General features: G+C 42.5%; 2 protein-coding genes across 2 annotated transcripts in view; one reads left to right on the top strand and one right to left on the bottom strand.

The window, feature by feature from the left end:
• Positions 1 to 13,977, top strand: part of sphkap (SPHK1 interactor, AKAP domain containing) — a gene marked incomplete at both ends in the record, with an annotated part of 49,691 nt that extends 35,714 nt beyond the window's left edge. Inside the window, 9 exons of the mRNA XM_083887301.1 lie at positions 2,819 to 2,866; positions 3,237 to 3,377; positions 4,012 to 4,276; positions 4,771 to 8,137; positions 9,693 to 9,854; positions 11,288 to 11,371; positions 12,106 to 12,155; positions 12,656 to 12,843; positions 13,825 to 13,977. Of these exons, the coding sequence (XP_083743427.1) occupies positions 2,819 to 2,866; positions 3,237 to 3,377; positions 4,012 to 4,276; positions 4,771 to 8,137; positions 9,693 to 9,854; positions 11,288 to 11,371; positions 12,106 to 12,155; positions 12,656 to 12,843; positions 13,825 to 13,977 (4,458 nt within the window). The remainder of the gene's footprint in view (positions 1 to 2,818; positions 2,867 to 3,236; positions 3,378 to 4,011; positions 4,277 to 4,770; positions 8,138 to 9,692; positions 9,855 to 11,287; positions 11,372 to 12,105; positions 12,156 to 12,655; positions 12,844 to 13,824) is intronic.
• Positions 13,978 to 16,052: 2,075 nt separating this feature from the next.
• On the bottom strand, positions 16,053 to 23,981 carry daw1 (dynein assembly factor with WDR repeat domains 1; the record flags this gene model as incomplete). The annotated part of the gene is made up of 13 exons (XM_083886491.1): positions 16,053 to 16,087; positions 16,349 to 16,511; positions 18,178 to 18,254; positions 18,357 to 18,471; positions 19,106 to 19,208; positions 19,308 to 19,414; positions 20,880 to 20,987; positions 21,163 to 21,262; positions 21,369 to 21,491; positions 21,578 to 21,636; positions 22,917 to 23,061; positions 23,737 to 23,809; positions 23,942 to 23,981. 13 exons carry the CDS (start codon positions 23,979 to 23,981, stop codon positions 16,053 to 16,055), a joined length of 1,248 nt encoding a protein of 415 aa, XP_083742617.1.
• Positions 23,982 to 24,927: the final 946 nt, after the last annotated feature.

The following is a 24,927-nucleotide window of genomic DNA, read 5'->3' as shown; positions in this document are numbered from 1 at the left end:
TTTGCAGACAGCATTGGTTCCCCCCCCCCCCCCCCCTCCCCCGGCATTGTTCCTTCTTAATCTCCGCTTTGATTTTGACAAAGCAAACCCAGTTTTGTTTTTTGTTTTGTTTTTTTAATGGAGAGAAACCCTGCATGCATCGTGCTGCAGCTGAAATATAGACTCTGTATTTTCATGCATTTCTTCCCTTTTTAAATCTACAGCTACAAAACAGACTGATGCCATGACCTTAAATAGTAAAGAATATATAGTGAGCTTGATCCTGGCTCTATTGTGACATACATATACCTTAAACAAACAAAAAAAAGAAGTCGATGAAAATCCTGTTATCACATGAGCTTCAAGAAAAGCCTGGCAGGAATAACCAAGCACACGTCGGGTTTTTCAAGGGAAATGATCTCATGCAGCGATGTGTGTCACGGTGGGATTACTTGAAACTACATATATTGCAGCTCCAGAGAAGAAAGGAAGTGGGAAGATGGCAGCAGGTAGAGGAGATATGAATAGGACAAAGGCAAAGAGACAGCAGAATCCAACAGAATCCTACTTGTGTATACGTTTCCAAACACTCACAATACAACTAAAGGTTTGTTTGAGTTTGAAATCCTTCTCTTAGCATTCAAATCCCTCCATAACCTATAGCTCCTCCATATCTCACTGAGCTCCTTGAAATATGCACACCGTCCTGTACGCTCCGTTCCTCCTCAGCCTTCCTCCTCTCCTCTCACCACACCACACCACCCGTCCGCTTGTCCACTATGGGATTTAGCTTCAAGACATTTGTACCATAACATCCCAGCCCACCTGCAAATCACATTTCAAAACACATTCAGATTAACCTACCCCATTTGCCCCCCCCCCCACCCCCGCACTACCATCAGTTAACCATCTTCTTGTATTTAAAAAAAAAAAAAAAAAGTGTATTATATTTCGCCTGATCTAGTCTGTTTAAAGGTGCATTATGTAATAAATCTAAAGCAACTGGCCATAAAATCCTCCTAATATGTCACGGAGACTCAGTAATAATATTCATATAACATACTGAACTACTGAAAAAAAAATATTTTACAGACTGCAAATCATGTGTTGGCATGTGGCGCCACCTACCGCCGTCTACCAATCGTTGCAGTCAGAAGAGTGTCAGCTGCCGAGCAACCACGGGTTGCCAGTTACGTCTGAAAACCAAATCTAAAAGACTTTGGTATTTTGAATTTGAATGTAGTAACCGTTTGTGACCACATTCTTGCATATGGCACCTTTAAATATTAGTTTTGCTTTATTTAGCATTGTTTATTTTATTAGATGTATAGATGACCTTGAGAGTAAATAATATATATTGTTATCATTATTATTATTACTATTATATTATTAATATCATTATCTTAATTGATGAACATGTATGTTAAAGCGGACCTAGACCGGAAGTTCCAATTAACGCTGTTTTTTAGTGTGTATCTGCATCATTACCTTGTTTAAGAAGCCCTGAGGGTTCTAAACAAACAGTTCAGCCACTGCTGAGAACGCTGTGTTTTATTGTAATCTCGGGCTCAGCGAGATCTCTGAAAAAACCCGGTCCGGTTACGGTAAACACTGGTTCTCCGGAACAGCAGATCGTCCTGCTCCGGGAACATCCGGTTGCGTACATTGAACCGCAGAAGAAGAATAACGTCCGTTGTGGAGGTGTTTCACGAGTGACAGTGTTTTCTGACTCTGGGTCTGACTCTGGGTCAAAGTCATAAAAGGGACTGTGGGCGGGGAGTCGTGAAGAAGCTATTTTGTTAAAACAATGTTTTGATAATGAGTAGCAGTGCATCCACTGTTCCAGAGGGGGTTGTGCTGAATATGTCACTTCCGGGTACTGGCCAATCACAAGACTCTGTCTTCTGGGTGTGAGAGTTGAGTCTGAAATATCTTGGCTGGGCAACAGAGTCAGAAAAGAGGATTTCTATCGGCTCGTTTACAGCAACTAGGAGGTTTTTGACCATAAAAACAAGTTTATCTATGTAAGTAGACCTCCATAACTAACATATGTGCAACAGGACCACTCTATGTGAGCTTTAATATTATAGTTATCGATATATACAGTATGTATATAGCTGTATATATGTATATGTATATATTATAGTAATGTCAAGCATGGAAGACTTTAGAGGTTGAACTTTTTATAAATAAAAAAAATATGTCTTTGTGACTCAGTCACAAAAATGTCACCTCTTTTAAAGCACAGCGCTGTGTGCACCCAGCATGCATGCTGATTACCGCTGCTCAAGCTGGAACGACACTCTTCCCCCTCAAATGCTGTCGGCGATGCACATTATCCCGTTAGGCCGAAATCAGAAGTCGTGTGCTTAAGAATCGAAAACGTCAGATGCCGGTCAGTCCAAGACCTCCAGCGCTGACACATGGACTCCATCACAGGCCATTACACTTGTGTAGCCTGAGGCAACTGCAGGTGAGACGGGGAGAAAAGGGCACACTGAGTGTGACAGAGGCAGTGTGACAGTGTGAAGGTGTGGAGGGAGAGGACGGAAAGTAGGAAAAAATAGTGATAGATGGGGGTGTGATGTCGCTTTTCACCTGCCCTTTTCATCGGCCCTGACAAGAGAGTTTTCCTCAAAAACGTGAACTACAGTGCCTTACCGTGGTTATTCAAACACCACTAGTTTGTCAATGCAAAGAAACATCTACCTGTTTGGTTTGGTTTGTAGGATTCGTGACAAAGAAATGTCTTTATAGTCTCTTTTTGTGACTCCTGCTCAGATTTTGTGATATAATCTGGTTTTCTCTCTCTCTCTCCTGCTCCCCCTGTTTGTCTTAGATCTGTTTTGTAAACCTGGACTCTCAGAAAACGGACAAAAATATCAAGGTGAGATACCTCCTCATACACTCTAATGTGACCCCCATTGGCCTGACCTCTGTGTATGCTCCCCTTCTTTCCTTTTTTCCTTACCTTGTTTTCATCACCCAGGAGTTACCTTTTGGCTCAGTTGCCATGGAATCTCGATGATTACCCCAAATTAGAGGGTTGATTTGTTCAGAAAATATGCAGATTTTGCGCCCATGTGCAGCTAGATTATGATCAATATTCATTCCGCATGACTCGAGATTTCTCACGGGAAGGATTTTATAATTATGTTTCTCTGTGTCGGCGGCTCAGAGACGCTACATTTTCATGTGTAGAAAGCTTTTTTTTGTTTTTGTTCTAGCATTTTGTCTGCTTGGCATGTCTCCTACAGAAACTGGCGTCGGTTTCTCCAGATCTGCCAAAGCTGGTTGAACTACTTACAGTCCACCAGCCAACAGAAAATGAGATCCTACTGTTTGGTGGCCTAGAAGCTACAGACGCCTGTCAAACACATCCACACTTACCCCCACAGGTGAGTTTGCACTGATGTGTTCAAATCATTGCAACCACTTTTAACCTTTGAATTAAGTGGCGGGGAGTACGAGGCAGACATAGCAAACTGTTCCTTACTTTGGTAGAGAGATTTTGTGATTAGATCTGAACCTTTTGCACTGGGAAAACTCCATAGACTGCAGTTTATTAATTGTAGCCGGTCTGTCCTCCCCTTCAAGCCACTTCTAAAAGTGCATCTCTTCTTCTGTAGCATAGGACCACTTGTTACAAGGACAACCAGCTTTTTTTTTACAGGAAATAACACCTTCATTGACAGCACAGAATATGAAGTTATGAAAAAGTTCACTTCAATTTCAGTTCCCTCACTGAACTTCACTTCAAAGTTCAGTGAGGGAACTGCTGTAATGTGTGGACCAAATCCCTGCAGCTCAATAGTTTATGAAATACTCAGACTCGACCAACCATGGCGCATTCAGAGTCTCTTAAATCTCTTTTCTCTTTCCTCTCTAATGCTTGGATTGAACTTCAGCACATGTCTACATGTCAAAATACACTGAGTTACTGCCATGTGATATGCTTTTACAAGCAGTTGAACAGGATGTATATAGATATCTGTCTCATGGGTAACAGGTGTCTGTGCATGTTCCATTCAGGGCAGACAGCAGAGAGGCACAGGCGTGTGTCTGGTTCAATGTTCGGGGCAGAGACGATCCAGCCAACCAGGAGGCATCATCTTTGAGATCAACAAGTTCCTGATTGGTTTGCAGTGGGGCAAAGAGCAACAGCATCAGCAGGGCCGAGCCACTGGGCAGCGAGTTGAAGATGACACCAATCGCTCCATCTCATCCATAGAAGAAGACTTCATGACAGCTTCGGAACACCTCGGAGATGACAGCGAGGATGACGGATTCAGGAATGGTGAGGCTAACCCTAACCCATCGTTACCTTTGAGGCTTTGTTTAAAACTCAATATTTGTGATGAACTGAATTATTGAATATTTTACCATATCTTAGGACTTTAATTTAATTTGTCTTAAACAAAGAGAACGGCTTTTTTGTGGTGTTCTGGCACCTTATTTGATAAAGAGTTGTTGGATAGTTAAGTAGATTCTCACAGATTTACTTGCAGACCCACAAGAATGAGACACTCATGTCACATATAGCAGTATTTATCATGAATTTTAACTCAAATAGTTCAATGAATGAATGATGTGTTAGATGAAAATAATTATCAGAAATTTTGTCCAAGGGGAAATTGAATGGGACAAACAAGACATAACCAAGCTCAGTGAAGTGTAAAACGGAGTAATAATCTCCTCCTGCTCTGGCACTTTGGAAAGTGATGGAGCTACTTTGTAATCAGAGTGAACATTTTTCATTCCGTCTTTCTTTTTCTTTTCTTTTTTTCACAGAGCCAGAGAGTGGTGGTGACCCGGCAGAGAGTTTGGTGGAGGTTGCACAGAAACACTGTGTTGGACAGAGGGGACAGCTGGCCCATCATCAGAGCAGGGAGGATGTTGAGGTGAAAAGGGAAGGCCATCATCACCTTGCAAGCCTCCATACTAAGGAATCAGCTGGTCACTATGCCACCAATTTGGCTGAATCGGTACTCCAAGACGCCTTCATACGCCTCTCTCAAGATGAGACCTCCTTTGTCTCTGAGGCTGCTGTTAGTGTGTCCCTTGCAAGTCGCCCAGCCAACGTCACTGGTTCCTCAAAGACCAAAGATCGTTCCCAGCAACGCGCCTGCTCTTTTGAACTCCCCAAGATTGTTATAGTTCAAAGCCCAGATACTTCAGAAGGCACTGCAGAATGGCCAGAGACACAGTTGCCTCAAGTGCCCCACCAGGATACCACAGCCAAACCCACAGAGATGTCAGAGAATGGGGCACACGCTTATATTCCCCACACCTCTACATCCAAACACGTGCAGGTGGCTTTGGCCTGTGCTGCCAGTGTCATTGGCACCATTACCACCCCACAACTGACAGAACAGCTTGCCATGGACTCAGCTTCAGAGGAGGAAACAGAGGAGGAGGTACAAGACCCAGAGGAAAGAGGTGACTTCTCCCTCTCCTCAGCCATGTGTGGCATGGCTCAGGTAGCTGGCGCTGTAGCTGCTGTGGATATAAAGGTTGAGCCAGGAGAGAGTGGCAATCATGATGCACATTCTGCTGAAGTCTTCACAGCACCTCGATGTCTGATGTCTGCTGCCGAGGCCTCTGCAGCCTTTACACTGCACTGCAGTGTGGCAGAGGGAATCAGTGTTGAAGCATTTCGTGCCAACATTGCTGAGGTCCTACACAAAGAAGCAGCAGAAGTGCTGACTCAGCCACAAGGCTATAAGAGTGTAGCTCACCTGCTGGAGGCCACACATAACAAGATAGTAGATGGCATTACTTGTCCAAAAAAATCCTGCACGGATGAGAGAGAGGTGGATGACTTAATAAATGAAGTTGCAGACAGTCTATTTAAGCATGCTTTAGAGAAAGCACAAAAGAAGAAAGAACTGGAGGGGACTGGAGAAGATGCACTTAGCCTCCAGGTCTGTCTGCAGGACAGTGTTAACAATTTGCTTTTTGATATCCTTTATCTCACACAGAAGAAAATCAGTCACATCTCTAAATGTGACCAAGGCTCATTTGAGACTCAAGAGGATAGTAATTGTTCTCTGGATTCTGCAACGACAAAAGAGAATAAGGATCAGTTTTGTCAATTACAGTACTTAGTTGACCATAGCCAGCCGAGTAAGAGTGACAGCCACAGTGGTACGCTGCAGTGCACAGATAAACTAACCATGGTTCCTGGACCCAAGGAGAAATATATGCTTGAGGAAAGTGATCTCACTGCAACTTTCTCTATAGTATATGGCAAAGAGCAAAGGCAGCAGCAGCCATCATGCAGACAAAGTCAATCAAAATCCACGTCCTTGACCAGGGGATTCTCTGACCACCAGCAGGGCAGTGGCAGTGGTGCCATCAGAGAACCCTTGAGCGAAATCCAAGTCCACAACACAGAGAGAAGGGGACGCCTGATCACAGGAAGTGACAACAGACAGGGCACATTCACACCCCAGTCTTCCCTCAACTCTTGCAGTTCTCTGCTGTCTTTTAGAATGGACTCAGAATCTCGGACACCTATCACCTGCTACGCAGATGATTTGGCTGCAACAGTGGTGTCAATGGCCACAGAGCTAGCAGCCATCTGCCTGGAGAACTCTACTGGTAAACAACCGTGGTTCTGTGCCCTCAAAGGGGCATCCAGTGAAGGGCCAGAGACATATTTAATTCCAGCCTGCCGCACAGTGCTCAGGAGAAAAGACGCTCAGAACAACAATGCTGCCTCCAAGAAACACCGGGCACCACGCCTCAGTGAGATCAAGAAGAAAACAGAGGAGCAACCAGAGCTGATGGAGCGGCTTGTAAACCGGGTGGTGGATGAGTCGGTCAATCCTGATGAACCACAGGACCCATTTGCCCTCTTTGCATCAGAAGTCACGGCCAGGATCATGAACTGCCCTGAGCTTAATGTGGTAGATACTTCTAAAACAGGCCAGCCACGCAGCAGGTTGCAGTGTGAAAGATGGAGTCGTGGGAAGGCATCTAGTTACGAGAGCATTCCAGAAGAAGATGCAGACCCCTCAGGCACTCCCAACACACTGGGGCCCGGCAGTCGGTTAGGACAGAATTTGAGTCGCGGTAGCTCAATCTCAAAGCAATCCAGCTGTGAGAGCATCACTGATGAGTTCTCGCGATTCATGGTAAACCAGATGGAGACCGAGGGCAGGGGTTTTGACCTTCTGTTGGACTACTATGCAGGGAAAAATGCTAGCAACATTCTAGCTGCAGCTGTTCAACAGGCTGCATCAAAGAAAAACGGTCACCTTAATGTCAGGACCTCATCCTGTCTTTCCAAACAGTCTAGCACAGAGAGCATCACAGAGGAGTTCTACAGGTTTATGCTTCAGGACATGGATAAGGAAAATAAAGATTTTGGCATTGCCAAGACTAAGGAATGGAGCAACAGCCTGTTTCCCCCTTCTCAGCGGACACCATTCTGCATAAGACAGTCGTCTGTTCCAGACCGACGCTCCTCCGACTCAAGGCTGACAGTCAACTCTCCCATTAAAGCCAACTCTTTTGATGGATTTGCACGAAATGTGCATGGTGACACGCTAAATATCTTCCCCGCTAACTCAGTGTCAGCCATGGGACTGTGTAAGTCAGACTCCTGCCTCTATAAAAGAGGTCGGACTGACCAGATTACTGATATGCTCATCCATGAGACTTGGACGAGCTCCATTGAGTCTTTGATGAGAAAGAACAAGATCATAGCTGATGCAGAGGACAGTATTGAAGTGGAGGCTGCGGGTGAATACCAGCCTTATGTGCAGCATTTTGCCAATCGCATGGCAGCTGACATAGTAGATATTGGCAAGTCTGCACTTGGGAGCCAGCAAGATGTAGCTGGGGGCATGTGTGGGTCACACCCACTACCTGTTGGTGAAAGAAGGAGGGGGTTCAAACAGTCTCATCTAAGTTGTAGTCACAGTAGGTCCAGCCAGGAGCAAAGTGGTATCGGAGTAGGATCTGGGAGTTGTGACATCAGCGCAACACACATGAGGGGCCCCAGAGACGTACCACTGATACACATTGAGGGGGATCAGAAGGAGGAGGAGGATCATTTCAGCCATGAAAGGCCTAATGGAAGACCACAGGAAATCCCCCAAGATATGTCCGCTCCCAAGCACACAGCAAGAGATGCAGCCAACGGCAGCAGGTATTACAGTGCTCACAGTCATTTGTCAGACTCCTCATTCAGAAAAAAATTGTGCTGGGCACGTTAACGGCGCTACCAGAGTTAACAACATTGCCAGAGTTAACAGCGGCAACGTTAACGCATGACACGTTTCCATGACGACTGACCAGAAAAAGATGCATGTGACGTCGTGTTTGTGACTCCTGATTGTTAAAATGGGTCTCTAAAGTAACATAGTTTTTCGTGCCACGGCACCGGAGTCCAGGCACTGTTTACCAGTTAGCTCCGTTAGCCGCGTTAGCTCCTTTAGTGCGTCGACAGTCGAACTGTCTATTTATTAAACGTAGAGCAGCAGAGACTAATTTTAACAATCGCGAGTCACATAATCATGACGTCACGCGCGTCTTTTTTTGGTCAGTTGTCATGGAAACGCGTCATGCCTAACGTTGACGCTTTTATCGCCGGTAATACCGTTATTGTGCCCAGCACTAGAGAAAATGCATTTTATATGGCCCCCACTTGGCTGGGGTCAATTTAGAATGTCCAATTAACAATGACCAATGGGTGTTGGTTGGGTACCATGGTCAGGCGTACACCAGCCCTTGACCTGGCAGAGATTCGAACCGGCACCCCTCCAGTTGCAAGCCCAACTCCCCTCTGTTTGGCCATGGAGTGCCCAAATTAATCTGACCACAGTAAGAGAAAAAAATTAAGGATAACATGGATATTTTTTTAAATAAACAAATTAATTCCAGGCCCTGCAACTGTCCAGTCATATTGAATATATTTTAGTGGCAAGCACGAGTAGTACCCATTTACAGGGAACAACTAATCTATTGCTTTTAGTTCCTTAACATTTTAATGGATATTCTGGGAGTAATGATGATTGGAGCAATCTCAGAGCATGGTGCATGCCACTGAAATCGAAGGAACCCTCTGAAAATATTTGTGGAAAGAGTTGCTAATGTGTAAAAGAGGGCAGTGTGAAAGTTTAAGAAAAAAAGGCTTTGGGGAATACTTGCACAATGGTGAATGGGCGGTAAAGAGCTAAAAGATTCCCAAGCCTCTGGACATTTGCAAGACACACTCCTTTCTATTCCCTGCACTTTTAGCAATAAATGTAATCCAGAAACAAGTGGTGTGCATCTTTGTCCCTTGGAACTCAATCACTCAACTAGTCAATATCACCTGATTTCCCTCTGCAATTGTTGAGGATGGCATAATCTTCTGATTATAAATTAATTTGATCAGTTTCCTGAAAAAAAACTAAGGAAAATAAGCAGTGGCTCTGGAGATTGCAGTTTTACTAATGCATTAAAGATAAATAATTGAAGATGAAAAGATGAAATAATAATTCAAAATAATTTGCTTTCTTTTTACATAGTGCAGCTATTTCAAATTCCAAAGGCCCATCATTTGTGTGTCATTTAAATGCTTATTAAAATGCATTTTATTTTAAATGGTTAGACATTTTCTGAATATTAAAACAACATTGTTAAACGTAAAGAAACTATCTGACACTGTGCACATACAGTCTATGGGTCAATCCCACCATCTTGCGGTTTGCTTTCCCCAGCAGTGAGAGGGACAGGCCAGCTGGGGCAGTGGCTGCAGTAGTGAAGCGGGACAAGCGTTCTATGAGTGCTAGCAGTGAAGAGAGCATGGGGAGCTGGTCCCATATAACTCCTGAGGATGACCCCCATGAGGAGACCAGTAGTTTTATCCAGCTAAGTGAGGGGTCAGTAAACATTTAGCCTTGATACTGCTACAAACGCTGCTACTACCACGCTCACCGCACTCTCATTGGCCCATTGCTACTGACATTTGTGCTCCTCTTTGCTACTGCCGATGTATTCCCTGCTGCAATAACCACTTCTGCTAAAGCAGTGTATGGCAGAGGTGTGACTCCACAGATCCCTCTCCATAGCTCACATAGAGGGCCAGACATTTCCTGCACCCACATGCAGAAGTGGGCTGCAGAGGAGCAGGGCCATAATCACTCGCTTCAAGAGCCCTCTTGTCCAGAGCATTTGCTGCACCATTGTCTGCTTCATTAAATTTTCATTTGATTAACCCAAGTAAACTAACCTTCACCAAATAGTGTGGAGTTGCTTGCTTTGTGCTCAATAGTTTAAATAAATGTACCTTCTTTCTCTTTTCTTTATTAATAAAATTAGACCAAATGTTATTGTTGGCCTTTTATCTTGCATATTTAAAACTGTAGTGCGCAACTTGTAAATAAATATCTGTTACATTCAAAGCACTGTGCGTTTAGATCTCATATCGCCCAACGGCATTCCCCTGCCCATGCATGGCTGGTGTATACTCCAACTTGTCTGATAGTATTGCTTGACAGAGAAAAGATGCAGTCTACAAATGATGTTAAACATTTAGCTTTGTAGTACAAGAACATATATATATATATATATATATACATATTGTGCTTCCCTACCTCAGTTTCCCCTGAATCGAGAAATATCTTCATTCTTTTTTTTTGTTATGTGCCCACCAGTGACACTTGTTCCTGTTAGCGTAACTGTTAGCAAAGATGGTGGACACTGTTTACATTCTGGCAATGAGGTCCCGTCCCCCCATGGAAGCACAATTTTTCAGAAATTCTAGTAATGCCAAGCTAAATGCAAATCGGTATAAAGTATTCCTTTAACATCATCAACAACAACAAAAACACCAAAAGTTACGCACTGCAGCTTTAACTTTGTTTTTTGTTTTGTAGGTGTTGATGTAGCCTAAAAAGGAAAGGGGGAAACTATGGGACACTATGTCCAGTGTGGCAATGATATGAAATACCAGCTTATTGCTCAATTAAATGCAAGAGTTGCTGTCCGCATCACCACAACACTTGCTGGCCCTTGCAAACTTTCCATCTACCTGCTTACTTAAAGCCCACCTCATCCCTGATTCCTAAACTGCCTCCCACTCTCCTCATTGTCATCCTCGGACAGCCTCGCTGCCGGGCAAAAATCACCGGCTCCTCCACCCTGAGCACCTGATTCTGCTGCAGCTGCTATTTATATGTTAATCACCAGCTAACGAACAACATGATCTGCATCGCTGCGCCTGGTTATTGTTCTCTTCACAAGTCAGCAATCATGTCTGTGTCTTTAGAGAGCATGCAAATGACGCCTCTTGTGTTTTTTTATTGGATTACAGGACCGGGACAAGCAGCGCATCCAGCCTAGGTCTCGTAGAGCTGGATACTTTTTCTGATGTCCCCACTCAGAGCACATTAATCAGGTAACTGTCACAGGCAGTGATGTGTGATGTGGGTTTCAGCTTGTGGAAATGGTTCTCACCAATGTGTCTCTGACGATCATAATCAACCGTCTCAGTTGTATATGACAGGGAGTATATTGGTTCTTCTCTCACTGATTACAGTAGTCCGACAGTGACAGGCTGCTCGACGAATACTTGCATGACTTCATATTGAAGCCCAACAAAAAATAGTAGTTCTGTTAAAGATGCATAAAAAACCTCTGCGGTCTGCTGCAATTGCTTTTAATCTTTTTTCTATATACTGTACATTTAAGTTTTTAAAACACTCTTGACTGTTGAAAAAGGACAACAAAAATCTGTTATACAGTAATAAAAAATCAACAATCAGTGGATTGAACAGATTAATGAACCTGTCTACGTGCATGTTTTATTGTGATAATGTTTATTGTTTTATATGTTTAGGTTCTTTCTCTTCCCAGACAACTTTATTTATTGATAGCTGTCCAAACTGTCTGACACGAACACAGGTAGATATTGTGCTGAGGCAGATTAGTCTTTTTCCAGTCTTTGCACACAGATCAAGTAACCAGCTGTTGTCAGCAGCTTTATATCAGATCTGAAAGTACTGTCAAATGTCTCATCTCGAGTAACTCCGAACAGAAAGGAAGGCTCATGTCATAAAGTGTTGAAATATTGCGTGAAGTGTTGCTGTATGTTACTGTAACTTCCTGCTGGACTTCGATCCCTCTTCACAGTGAGGAGACAGAGAAAGGCCATCTGGCAGGAACCAAAGAGAATGTGTTTGGTAAGTGCAGTGATGGATTCTCATGTCATCTCAGTGTTATCAACTTGTCAATTATTTATAAGTTTGGCTTCAACTTCCTTCTATTCTTTAGGAGCTCTTGAGTAACTTGTGGTGCAGGACTGGGTTTGTGTGATTAATCCCTGAAATGTACTGTATGTGCTTGAAAAGAGACGACCCTGCTCTATGAATTGAAGATGGTCATCGATAATAAAAAAAAAAAAAAGAAATCAGAAGTTTCTGACCAAACACTTTTACTTTTTTTATTGACTTATGATCCAATGAGGAGCATCCCAAAGCAAACACTGAGCTGGTGCAGTTTTAAGAAGCTGTGTTTGACAGGTGGACTTTTGATGTCCATGCAAGCATAAAAAAAATGACTTATCCGAGCAGTGAAGCGGTGCTTTGATGGTGAAAAAAAAACACTGTTAAAGTTCAAAGTGTGTTACACAAGGTTAGCTACCTGATTTTCAGTAGGTTACCTGTTGCCTTTGATCTTTCAGAGAACAGCTCAGGGAGAACGGCCGGCGGTGGCGGCGGAAAACTTCGGGAGCTGTTGGTGGTAAACTGTGACCTGGAGCCCGGGTGTGTGGACTCTGAGCTGAGGTTGGCCTTGCAGTGGATTGCTGCCTCTGAGCTGGGCCTTCCTGCACTCTGCTTCATGAAGTCCAAAGAGAAGAGGGCTGCAAAGGTAGACGGAGAAACCTCTATTGATTAGATTCTTGTTGCTGCAGGTTAACATGAGATGCTAATCTTGTTAAAGTGATAATAATGTGATGCTATCATTGTTGCGTGCAATTTGTCTGACAAAAACAACATCGAGTCACTGCGACAACAACCTCTTGCAAGCACTGTGTAGTGTTTGAGCTAAAAGCAAAACATGATTTGATTGGCTGGGGTTTGTGTTGATGCTAGGGTAGTTGAACATTTTTCAACTCCTGCCACAAAACTGCTGTGTCCCAGGGCTGCATTCTCTGAGTGTGTGTTTGTCGTCAAAATGCATCACAGCACTGCGTCCCGAGCTGAGGTATCCCATAATTCTTTACGCACCAGCGGCAGCGCAATAAAAGATGCACCTTTCAACTTGAAGAAGAAGCAAGACACAAATGCATGTTTTTGTAGCAACACAGAATAAGGGCTCGGTGGAGCCTGGAGACAGAAACCAATGCCAACAATAAATAAATAAACTTTAAAATAACAACAATACAAAAAGAAGATATAATTAGATTATTTTTTTATCATTTCATATTGGCAGAGATGTAAGTCATTATTTTTCATGTTATTGAAACAGTAAGTTCTGAAGAATTTACATTTGTGGTTTAAAGATTTGCAAGAATAAGGAGAAGCTTAACCGGGTTTATTTGACAAATCAGAAATCTGTGCGGAGATACGTTTTGCTTGGAAATCATATTCAAACTGTAGAGGGCAGCATTTAATCTCTCGGTGTGCAGCCTGCCGGAAGTTTATTCGGAAAAGAAGAAGGAGAGTTATCTAATTCTCTCAGCCTGACACCTTTTTCGGCTGCACAATTAGAGGATGCACCCTTGACTATTGGGACACAGCTAAAGGGAAAAGCATTTGGCACGTGTGAGTCCAGCATTACAGACGTCATTTATTTTGTCTCATATCTGTATGTTCATTGGGAAAATATTAATTGTGTGTGTTGTCTCAGTTCCAGAGAGTGGTCCATCTCATGTCTCAGAAAGCGTGGCGGGTCGCAGACTTGTTCGCCACAGTGCTCCAGTTCTGTCAGCTCCGAAAGAAGGAGGAAGACGAGGGCAGGTCTCTGTCCAGCCTCTTTGATTGGCTTTTGGAGACGCTGTAGGCCGGACAAGATATCTCCCGTACTGCAAACAAAAACTGTTCCACTTGCACTGCTGACGTGTTACTGAGTGTTTGACTTCCCCGTGTCAATCACACCAAGCGTCGCCAGCTGCAAGCTGAAAGCACAATGTGATCAGCCGATTTGAGATATTCACACTACTCACCCTTTCCATGAAGGCTGTGCTGTCTGTCCACAGCCATAAATGGACCAATCTCCCTTTAAAAAAAAAAAGCATGGTTTTGTTCTCAGATTCACTTTTAGTGTGACACACGGAGAAAAAAGCAAACTGTGGGTATACAGGTTAGTCGTTCCTATCAGGAATAAACTGGCCTTCGTAAGATTATAGTCAGCAGGTTTTAACTGCTCTAGAACGTATAAATATGTATGTTAATATATTTACATTTTCTCACACCCCAAATGACATGCTAATTACTATTTATTGCAAAAAAGAAAAAAACACATGAAACAAAGAACAGAAGATTACAGATCAGGTTCAGTTCTCCCACAGCTCCACACATGCTAAAAATGACTTTGTACTCACTGCACATTTTACTGAACATAAGCAAAATCTTCATTTCTTTGTCGTGGTCAGTGGACATTGACTTTCAGCTCTGAGGATGTTTATCTTGTTCATGTTAGTTGAGAACTGTTTATTTTTGGATAGCAGTACTGTACATACTGTAGATTTGGAACTGTTGCACAAGTGGACTGCTCCCTTTAGCTTTTACTACTGTATGTCAGGAAGACAGAGTAAGGTTTGTAATGTTTGTATGTGAATTTGGTGAAATATCTCTCTCTCTCTCTCTCTCTCTCTCTCTACTTAGTGGTATTGTAGTGTAGTGTGGGAAAGCACACAAATCAACTGTAAAATACGTCAAGGTAGAACTGAATGTATTTATCTTTTGACATCAATAAATTTCTGTGATGTGAAAAGTAAGCGCCCTTGGATCAACGTTTACCAGATATGGGAATTAACACAGAGCACTCTTTGTCTTTGCAGCAAGAAGACCCAGGTTTGCGACCTGGTCAGAACAAGGGTTCTTTCTGCATGGAGTTTGCATGTTCTCCCCGTGTGTGCGTGGGTTTGCTCCGGGTTGTCCGACTTCCTTCCACAGTCCAAAAGCATGCAATGTGGGGATTAGCTAAGTTGGACACTCTAAAATTTGTCTCTATAATGTGTCCCTGTGACTGGCGACCTGTCCAGGGTGGACCCCGCCTATCGTCCGTGTCAGCTGAGATTGGCACAGCCCCCGTTTTTCCACATTTTCTGGCCTGGTTTCCCAGTTTTACCACAGTGTTGAAACCAAACAGCATAAATTCATCATGGTATTTTACCTGGCTTATGGTAAAGTTACAGGGCCACATGTCGACGTAGTGACTACACCGTTGCCTTGCAGCAAAAAGGGTTGGGTTAGTGACCCGATCCGAACGAGGGAACTCACAGCACGGAGCGTGTTCTCCTCTGATTTCCTCCCGCAGTCCAAAAACAAGCAGAGATAATTTGAACACTCTTAATTCGCCCTTAGGTGTGAATGTAGGAGTGAATGTTTGTTCGTAACTGTGTGCTATCCCTGTGATGGACTTGCGATCCAGGGTGTTACCCGCCTTACGCCCCTGTGTCAGCTCATAAAGTGGTCGACAATCGCAGTGGAAACAGAATCATTATTTCCTCTCTCTGCTGTTAATGTGCTCATGAAAACATGGAAGTCGATTATCAGTTATGACCAAGATACAGTTTAATGGCTTTCATACCATTCATACTGTGCATGTTTTATTGAACTGCGACAAAAACTCTGTATGTGCAAATTCACACTCTGTATGCAAATGTGAAAGCCAAAGAAGTTGAAGAATCCAAACTAATGATGAGCAGAGTTGCATCCTGTTAGCAGTAAATGAAAGGCGAGACACACTGATAAGGTTAATACAGTCAGAGATCCAGTGAAGCATCAAACAAACTCAGTAAGACTAGGAACATTAGAAGGACTAATGTTATACACAGACAGATTTACAGTGCGTCATAGTATGGTGTGTAGCTGTGTTTATTTGTCGGTGTGAATCCTCAGCGAGGTCAAGGGTCAGTACCAGATCCGGCATGTGTTATCCTTGCTGCCTGCAGGAAAACACAAATGCAAACAGATGGATTTGGCACAGGAGGACGTGATCGAGCATCAGAATCATTTAATCACCCAAATGTAACACAGGAAATTACATTAAAAGACCGTCATTTCTTAAAGTAAGAGAAAATTGTTAAATATGGTGGAATAAAATGAGCGTAAATAAGAGAAGGCAGAACCAATACAAGCAATAGTTGGGGATTAGACCGTGCATAGCTGTCATGTGTCAAGCGCGATATAATAAAGAGCATATGTACCAGTAATGATGGTGTCACCCTCATAGTTGAAGGCGCAGGAGAAGATCTCGTCAGTGTGCCCCGTCAGGACTTGTAGGCAGACTCCAGACTGAACGTCCCACAGGCGAGCCGTCTTGTCTGAGCTGGCAGTCAGGACCCTGCTGCCCTGAGGGCTGAAACAGACCTATACCAAGACAGTTATAGTGAGAGGAGATAAAGTCTCATTCAGAGGTGTGATGCAGGAGCAGCCAGAGAAAAGTGCTGAGTAAGAGATCTTGTCAGAAAGTGTCCCACATTACAAAATTATTCCACAAAAATGTCATTCCACTTTCAGTAATGAATGGGTTTTGAGACACTGGTGACACACCTGAATGACCATTTTTTCCCAGTGAGTATTATGTATAGAAATCATGGCTGAAACTGATTGCGTTAGAGCTCGGGTTTATCGTTTCATCCCTGCTTTCATATCCCCCCACAGTGAGGCATCAGGCGAGGATGATTAAATAAATCTGGCTCTGGATGGCCATGAAAATAGAGTAAGCTTTTATTAAAATTCTAAACCAAAGATCCAGTCAGGAAATGGACAGGGGAAGAAGCTGACATAGACGAGATGAATGGAAGATCAAAAAAAGCAAAGAAGAAAACAGACTGACATCATTGATGAAGCTGAATCATGCCAGGAACAATGTGTAAACAAACTTAAAGCTGTGCCCTCATTCCATAACATACACAAAGACAACCATATTTTCTATTATTATGGATGGATTCACACTGCAAAAGTTACAATAAATAAGTATCCACTGCCGTCACATCGTCTCTAATATTTGCTCATGTAAAAAAAAATATAATATATAATAAATCATGAATTCTGATTTTTTTTCTCAGTAGTTTTAGTTTTATTTTTTTAATTTCTTTCCTCTTTTTTTAATATGTGGTCTTAATACTCTGGTGGTACACAACATAAAAGTAAGTAGCGCCATTGGTGCGTCCAAATTGGGAAATACTCTAAGGAACATAACATTTGAAAACAAAAGGGTTTGTGAATTCCCAACACATATCCAAGAAAACGCTCAGTCTTTGCTTTTCCTCGAATTTAAAACGGCAAAAGACGGCAATGCAACATATGAAGAGGAGCAACTGAAGCGTTTTGAAAAAAGAAAACTAATTCAATTAGGGCCCAGGGGTGGGGATGGGAGGCAGATAAACGGCAAGAAGTGGGAAAAGAGGAAAAGACCAGTGGAAAAATAAACAAGCTCGTGGTTAAGAAGCAGGAAGGGGAGGGAGAGTGTGTCCTGTTAAGGAGAGATTAGTGTCATAATCCCCTGGAATCATCCCTGATCCAGCCTATTTATTACTAACTGCCTGATGTGCTACAGTAAACAGAGGTAGCACCTCAGCCGAAAGCCTCTGAGCATCAACTTGCAGGAAAACACGCTGTGTGTCCTGGTAAACAGTAAATGGGTCAAATCACTGCCATTACACAACAAATCAGTGGGGGGGGGGGGGTTAAACACACACACACACACACACACAAGCGATGGAAGTTACCCATTGGGTTACACTTTAGATTAGGAAACACATATTCACCATTAACTAGGTGCTTACTAACATGCATATAAGTAGCATACTAGCCCTTTATTAATCATTATTAGTAGAATAAGGTGCTAATATGTGCTTAATGATTACTAATAAATGGCTATTATGCTACTATATGTTAGTAAGCACCGAGTTAATGGTGAATACGTGTTCCCTAATCTAAAGTGTTACCAAACATGGTTTTGAGGATTAGATTTAAATCAAATTCTCACAGAATATGGGTGAATATCCATTTTGGGTCCAGTGATATTTACCTTTGAGATCTCTCCATCATGGCCATCTAGGATGATGAGACATTCACGTGTCGTTGCACTAAACACTCGCGCTGTACCTGACGGAGACAAAGTGCAGGTAGTTAGAACACGTGCAAGGTTGATTTTCACACACACACACACACACACACACACACACAAAGGAATCAGAAAAGTCTCACCATCAGCAGAGGCAGTGGCAATGAGCTGACCGCTTAAATCAAAACACACATCCAGCACCTCTTCTTTGTGCCCAACAAGCGTGGCCACACATTTGCCAGTGACGGCCTCCCACAGCTGCAAATACATATTCATAACAATCAAACAAAGGCAAACAGAATATCACGTATTCCTTCATTCTAGTAAGAATAACAGAGGCACAAAAGTGGAACAGACGTACACGGCAACACACACATAGTCTCCTAAAAAAAATGTGCTTGCGTGTTCTGACACTGATACTGGTAGCTTGTCTTAGAGGACTTTATTTTAACCATATGCCCCCGAGAGAAAGGAGGCGAGGTGGATAATTCTTTCATGTGAACATGACTCATCTTGGCATAATTAAAGAATTAGGATTTCATTTTTTTTCTCTCTCTCTCTTTGTAAATGATGCAACCAGGAAACGGCGGAGACATCACACAACTATCTATGGCAATAGGTTAATTCATTGTCTACTGCACTGGAGCCAATCCCAGCTGACATAGGGGGGGAAGACGGGGTGCAGCATGGCTAGATCGCCAGTCCATCACAGGACTAAAACACAGAGATGAACATGGAACATTTTATTCACTTCTGCATGTTTTTGGACTGGGGAAGAACAGTGCTAGCCACTATTCCATCCACCCTGGCAAAAAGGTTAAAATAAATCATTTCAGTGGGTGACTGATATAATCAGGTCACATCTAGGTTTTGGTCTCCGGGCAGACTTCACCTTGCAGGTTTTGTCCATGGAGCCTGTCACGATGAGGGAACAGTCCCAGTTAAACTGGACATTGCTGATTTCTCCACTGTGGCCGATCAATGTGTGAACACGTCTGAGGAGAGAAGGAAGCGGCACAGTATCATCAACGTAAAGTATTACGCTTTATAGATGCAGTATATATATATATATATACAATGGTGCCGTCTCTCACCTTCCTGAAGCAACGTCCCATATGACGACCGTGTGGTCAAAGGAGCCAGTGACTAGTTGATTTCCAACCGTGTTAAAGCACACGGACAGGACCTCTGCAGTGTGGCCCTGGAGAGGAGAGAGGAGAGGACATTACCCCCACACACTCTCACGTCCTTCACCGTCTGTCCAGCCATGATAGATGAATATGCACATCACAAAGGGAAAGCATCCATCATCCGAAGACAACGCTGCACCCACAAAATATGATCGAGCTATATCAGAGCTGCAGCTAACGATTTTTTCGTAATCAATTAATCTGTTGATAATTTTTCTATTATTGGTCCAGAAAATGGCAAAAAAAAACATTGATCAGTGTTTGTCAAACCTGGAAATGACGATGTTGTCGAATGTCTTGTTTTATCCACAAACCAAAATGTTTCAGTTTTAAAGATTTCTTTGTTATGTGGAGCAAAGAAACGAAGAAAATATTCACTTTTAAGAAGCTAAAACAATCAGAAATCTTGTTTTAATAATGAAAAAAAGCTTCAAACTGATTAATCGATTATCGAAATAGTTGACGATTAATTTAGCAATCGATTAATTGTTTCAGCTCTCTGGCTTATCATTTGGTGCTGTAAGAAATCATGTCTTGCCGAACAGGTTGGTTGTACGACTACTATCAATTGTAAAAGTAGGAGGAAGGAAGAGGCTCCAGACGAATTTGATTAAATCATTGGAATTCTGTTAGAGACAAAAGATGATCACACGTTCATTGTTAGAAGAGACAAAAGGTGATCACACGTTGGAGGAGACTTCAGTCTCAGACCTGCAGATGATGGGACTGATTGAGTCAGCCAATCTGCACATGTGGGTGGGCATACTCATTGACTGTTTGGATACAAATATGTATGGCTATGTGGAGTTAGGAGTTATTCACTGTGAGGAAGTAGTGCACTCAGACAGGACCAAAGAGACAACACCAGATAGAGTATGCCTAAGCAAGGCATAGGGTAAACCATGTTTTCATTGAACAATTGCAATCTTTGTAACTACCTGTAACGCAATAAAGGAATATATCAATCCGAAAGACAAAGAAGACCTTCCCGTGTATTTTTTCTTACAGTGCCAATCTGAATTCCAAATTTATTTTCATGTTCTACGCTGCAAAATAACACAATCACAGATGGATGGACAGACACACTGATCACTTAATCCCCCTCCATTAAAGGCCACAGGGGACAACAGAGGCATCTTGAAATTAATATAAATCAATACACACTTCAGATTGGGCACTCAGCTGACCGTCCACTTGGTGTAAAGTGCTAAAAGACAAAGCTGAGAAGAGTTTCTCCACATCAAAAGGACTCACTCGGCCCCTCCTGAAGAGAGTTATTAATACTATTATACATCTACATTCCCCATAAGACCGTGGCTGCACACTCTATGCTGTATGAAGTGGTAAAGACACTGGCAATTTGCAATGATTACATTAAGAAGTAATCACTGCCTCCGTAATGAATGGATGTGAACCCTGATACCAGGAAAGTGAACACGAGAGGCGCTGGCCAATAAGAAGCTATTAAAAACTCACAGTGAGAGTGGCCACCTCCTCTCCAGTCTCCACATCCCACAGCTTGGCAGTGGCGTCCATACTGCCTGTAGCTACCAGTGTACTCTGAGGGTTGAATGCCAGGCACACCTACACGATACAAAACTCTCTTTTACTGTTACTAGGGATGGATTCTAAAGCCAAAATATTTGGCAGAAACTTATTTATTTATCTGAGCACGGAACATAACTCAAAGATCACGGTGCAACTGAAATGCTCAGTTGAGCTAAAATAAAAAACATATAACACAGACAGTTATACATACTATCTCTGCCGTGTGTCCACGAAAGGTGTAAAAACATTTGCCTGTCTCCGCACACCATAGTTTGCAGGTCTTATCAAAAGAGCCGGTGGCAATTTTATCTCTGTGAGAAAGAGTAAAGCGTGAGATTAAATGATGTCCAAACAGTTCAGCATCAAACAGAGCGTCGTTGTCCTAACATGTCATTAACAGTGTCGCTGAAGCTTTACCCATAGGGGTTGTTGAAGGCGATGGCGTACACCACATTTCTGTGTCCCTCCAGTGCGTGCAGCTCTGTGCGCGAGGCCGTGTCCCAAACTCTGCACGTCCTGTCATAGCTGCCAGTTATGAACCTGCAGAGTGAAAGAGAGGCACGATCTGAAACACGTCAAATAAACGTCTGTCTGAACTCTGACTGGAGTGCTGCACATGAACCTACCTCGATCCTGATTTGTCAAAGGCGACGTTTGTCAGTGGCAGTATGTGTGCCTTAAGTTCCTGCGAAAAAAAAATGTCCAGAGAGAGATAGGAAGATAGATTTTAATTTAAAGGACTCATATTATACCCTATTTCTTCAAGTTAAACTAGTTCCCTGGGTTAGCCACAGAGGGGACCGTATCTATGTTCCCCCGGGTCCTATGTTCCCGGGGGAACCCACATTGTATGTGACCGGGGAACATAGGACCCTTTCTCTAACCCTAATCCTAACCCTACCCTTTTTCAAAAAAAGGGTCCTATGTTCCCCTGTCACATACAAAGTGGACCTTTTTTGGGAAAAACCCGGGGAACATAGGTACGACCCCCCACAGAGGCTACTGGGAGCTCACAGCAGTTAGCATTTGGAAAAGTGATCATTTGCAGGCACATTGCTGTCATATATAACATGTATCCACTGGACAGATAAATCCTCTGAGGCTGGAAGTTTGTGTAGAACTCTGTGCTGCACTGTGGAGCCAAGGATAGAACTTTCCGCGGACTTCTGGTTTTCGGATACCGTTGCCCTCGTCTGCACTCTTGCGAATTCCAGGAATTTAGCACATTGTGACGTCCCAATGAGCGCGGAAGTCAACATTGTGTGTTTTATCTCCTGTACTTAGACTGAGGAGGACCACAAAAACATGTGTGAGTCATCTTTTTTCACACTTTGGCAACTGATAGGGCCTCCAGAGTCCCAGATATAAGGATTTAAATGATTAAAAAGTAGATTTTGCATAATCTGTCCCCTTTAAATTATTACCCATGAAATGTCCATACATATTGAGCTGGGTCTGATTAATTGGTCCAGCAGTGGCGGAGTTACTTTCTTTCTTAATTGAGTAAAAGAAAAAGGATTCTTAAAAAGTGCAACTGACTCATACTTCTTAGCTGTTGTGTTTTAAACACCTATTGTTGTTACTGTGCTCATTACTTTATCATTGCTGCTCTCTAGTGCATCTTAAGAGATATTACTGTACATTCCACAGCTCTAAATATCCACACATTCAAATAACAAGAGCACTGTGATATAGATATTGATAAAGCCCTACATGTCATCATGCTAAACGTTCCACTGCCTGTATGGAATGAAGAACAGTTCCATTTGATAATAATAATAGTCGTAGTCACTGAATTAGACCAAACATGGATGTGTCAGAAATGTTGGTACTGACAGTCGGTACCGTTCTTCTGGCAGAATTCATAAACGTGATGGCACAAGTAAAAGCCAAGCAAACAATCAGTGTATTTAATTGTGTGTCTGGATGGCAGGTAACTGCGTTGCGTTGAGTAACACGTCTGACCTTGAGGAAACAGAATTTGTGCTTGTCCTGCTGACCCTGTTTCTCCTGCAGTCGAATGATCAGCTGTTTGACCTGATCAGCCCTGGACTCTGTGATCAGAGGCTCTGATTGTCTGATCTCTGCCACCAGCTCGTCTGGATTTGTCCTGTATGATGGGAAAAAAAATGCAAGATTTACAGTTTTAAACTACACTCTTAGAAATAAGGGTTCCAAAAGGGTCCTTCTACAAGGGCTGGAACCATTTGTTTCTGAAAAACCCTTTCCTGAATAAAGGGTTTTAAAAGGGTTCTTGGTTCTTTATATATATAAAAAAAAAGGTTCTACCTGGAGCCAAAAAGGGTTCTCCTATGAGGACAAGCCGAAGAACCTTATATGGTTCTACTTAGCACTTTTATTTCTAAGAGTGTACTATATGGGCTACCAGTGTCTGAAAATATTACTACTACTACTAATAATAATAATAACAATAACAATAATTATAATGATGATGATTTAAGCACAAGTCAAAGAGCATAGACCTATTAAAATAGGCATGGAATTGAATCAAGCCGTTCATCTAAAATAAGAATAGGAAACACAATAGATGTTAAGGAACTACTGTACAAATGTAAGGGTTGTTTTAAGTGTAAAGTAGTTAGATGCACTAGAAGCACTAAAATCTAAAATTGTATTCATGAAAAATATTAGAGCCTGAGAAGAAATATCTACAACCTGGTCTTGGTTATGAGCGAGTGAATCACATTAATGCTGTTGATAAAAGTTAATTGTGCAGTTATAAATCATCTACAGTGTTAATATTATCCTAATACAACTCACGCACTTTGGAGTCAAATCCAAAAGGTCGATCGATTTGGTCCTTAGAGATCCTCCTTTCTCATATTCAAGGATTATACCTGATCGTACGGAGTGAAAACAGCCAAACAGTTCACGCAGGACAAAGAGTTAAAAAACATTCTCAAATACGAACGAAGTCCATGAGAACCGAACGTGACGTCACAGAATAACAATAAGAGTGAGTGAATTACCTGGGGGATAATATCGGAGAAGGAACCGCTTAAGTTTCATCTTTTTTAATTTGCTTCACAAACCGTCTTCATGTCCCCTATCAACAAAGGGTTGCCATGGCGACAGAGGCGCTGCGCGTGGGCGCGTGTATTCACGCGCATGCGTGTTCGGGAAAACAAATCAGCGCTGGAATGTTTGGTTTGTGAGGGAGTTGATGTTTGACCCGTGAGTGTGTTTACACTGTACAATATAAATCTGAATTCCTTCACAAAAAACAACGTCTGCTTGTATCTGCATACAGTGAAGGGCTTAAAATGTCACTTAAATGACTAACATTCACTCTGGCCATTCTCCTCTGACCTCTGGCATCAATAATAAGGGATTTCTTCGCCCAGTAAAAGTGGTTATCATCTGGTTTCAAACATTGTCTAAAAAACATAAATCCCAGTATAGATCAGCGATTTCTGAAACACTGGATCAGCCAGTTTAACACCAACAACTATTCACATTCCAAAATCACCTTTTTCCCCTATTTGATTTGCACTTTCGCAGCTTGGCTTGACCATGTTTACAAGACAAGGCCTGCGATTTTCTGCTGAGGTATTTAGCGTAACAAGCAGTTAAACAGATGTATCTATTAAAGTGGCCAGTGAGTGTTTACACCCTATATAACGTGCAAATGGAAATATACAAACCTAAGGCTTGTATATTGAAATGTGTTTCCTTCAATTTCCCAATCAAATCAAATCTGTGGCAATAATACAGCTCATAAAGATTATGACAGCTTATTACTGAGATACTGAGAGATAATACCTGAGAAGGAAAGTCCAAGTGGTCAGACTGGACTGTAAAAAAAAATATAAACAGAGGCGCAATTATTTTTTTTTTATTAGGTGCACATGTATGACACAGCTTTTTAGGTTTTGGTTCAGTATGTCATTGACAAGATAGAGAAACAGTAAACAGTGAACTAAGCACTAAAGTTCTTTATGACAGCTAGTTATCG

The sequence above is a fragment of the Microchirus variegatus genome (assembly GCF_963457635.1).
Source record: "Microchirus variegatus genome assembly, chromosome: 3".
In the NCBI taxonomy this organism is placed as follows: Eukaryota; Metazoa; Chordata; class Actinopteri; order Pleuronectiformes; family Soleidae; genus Microchirus; species Microchirus variegatus.
The sequence above is the reverse complement of the archived record's forward strand: the minus strand, read 5'-3'. Positions and strand labels throughout refer to the sequence as shown.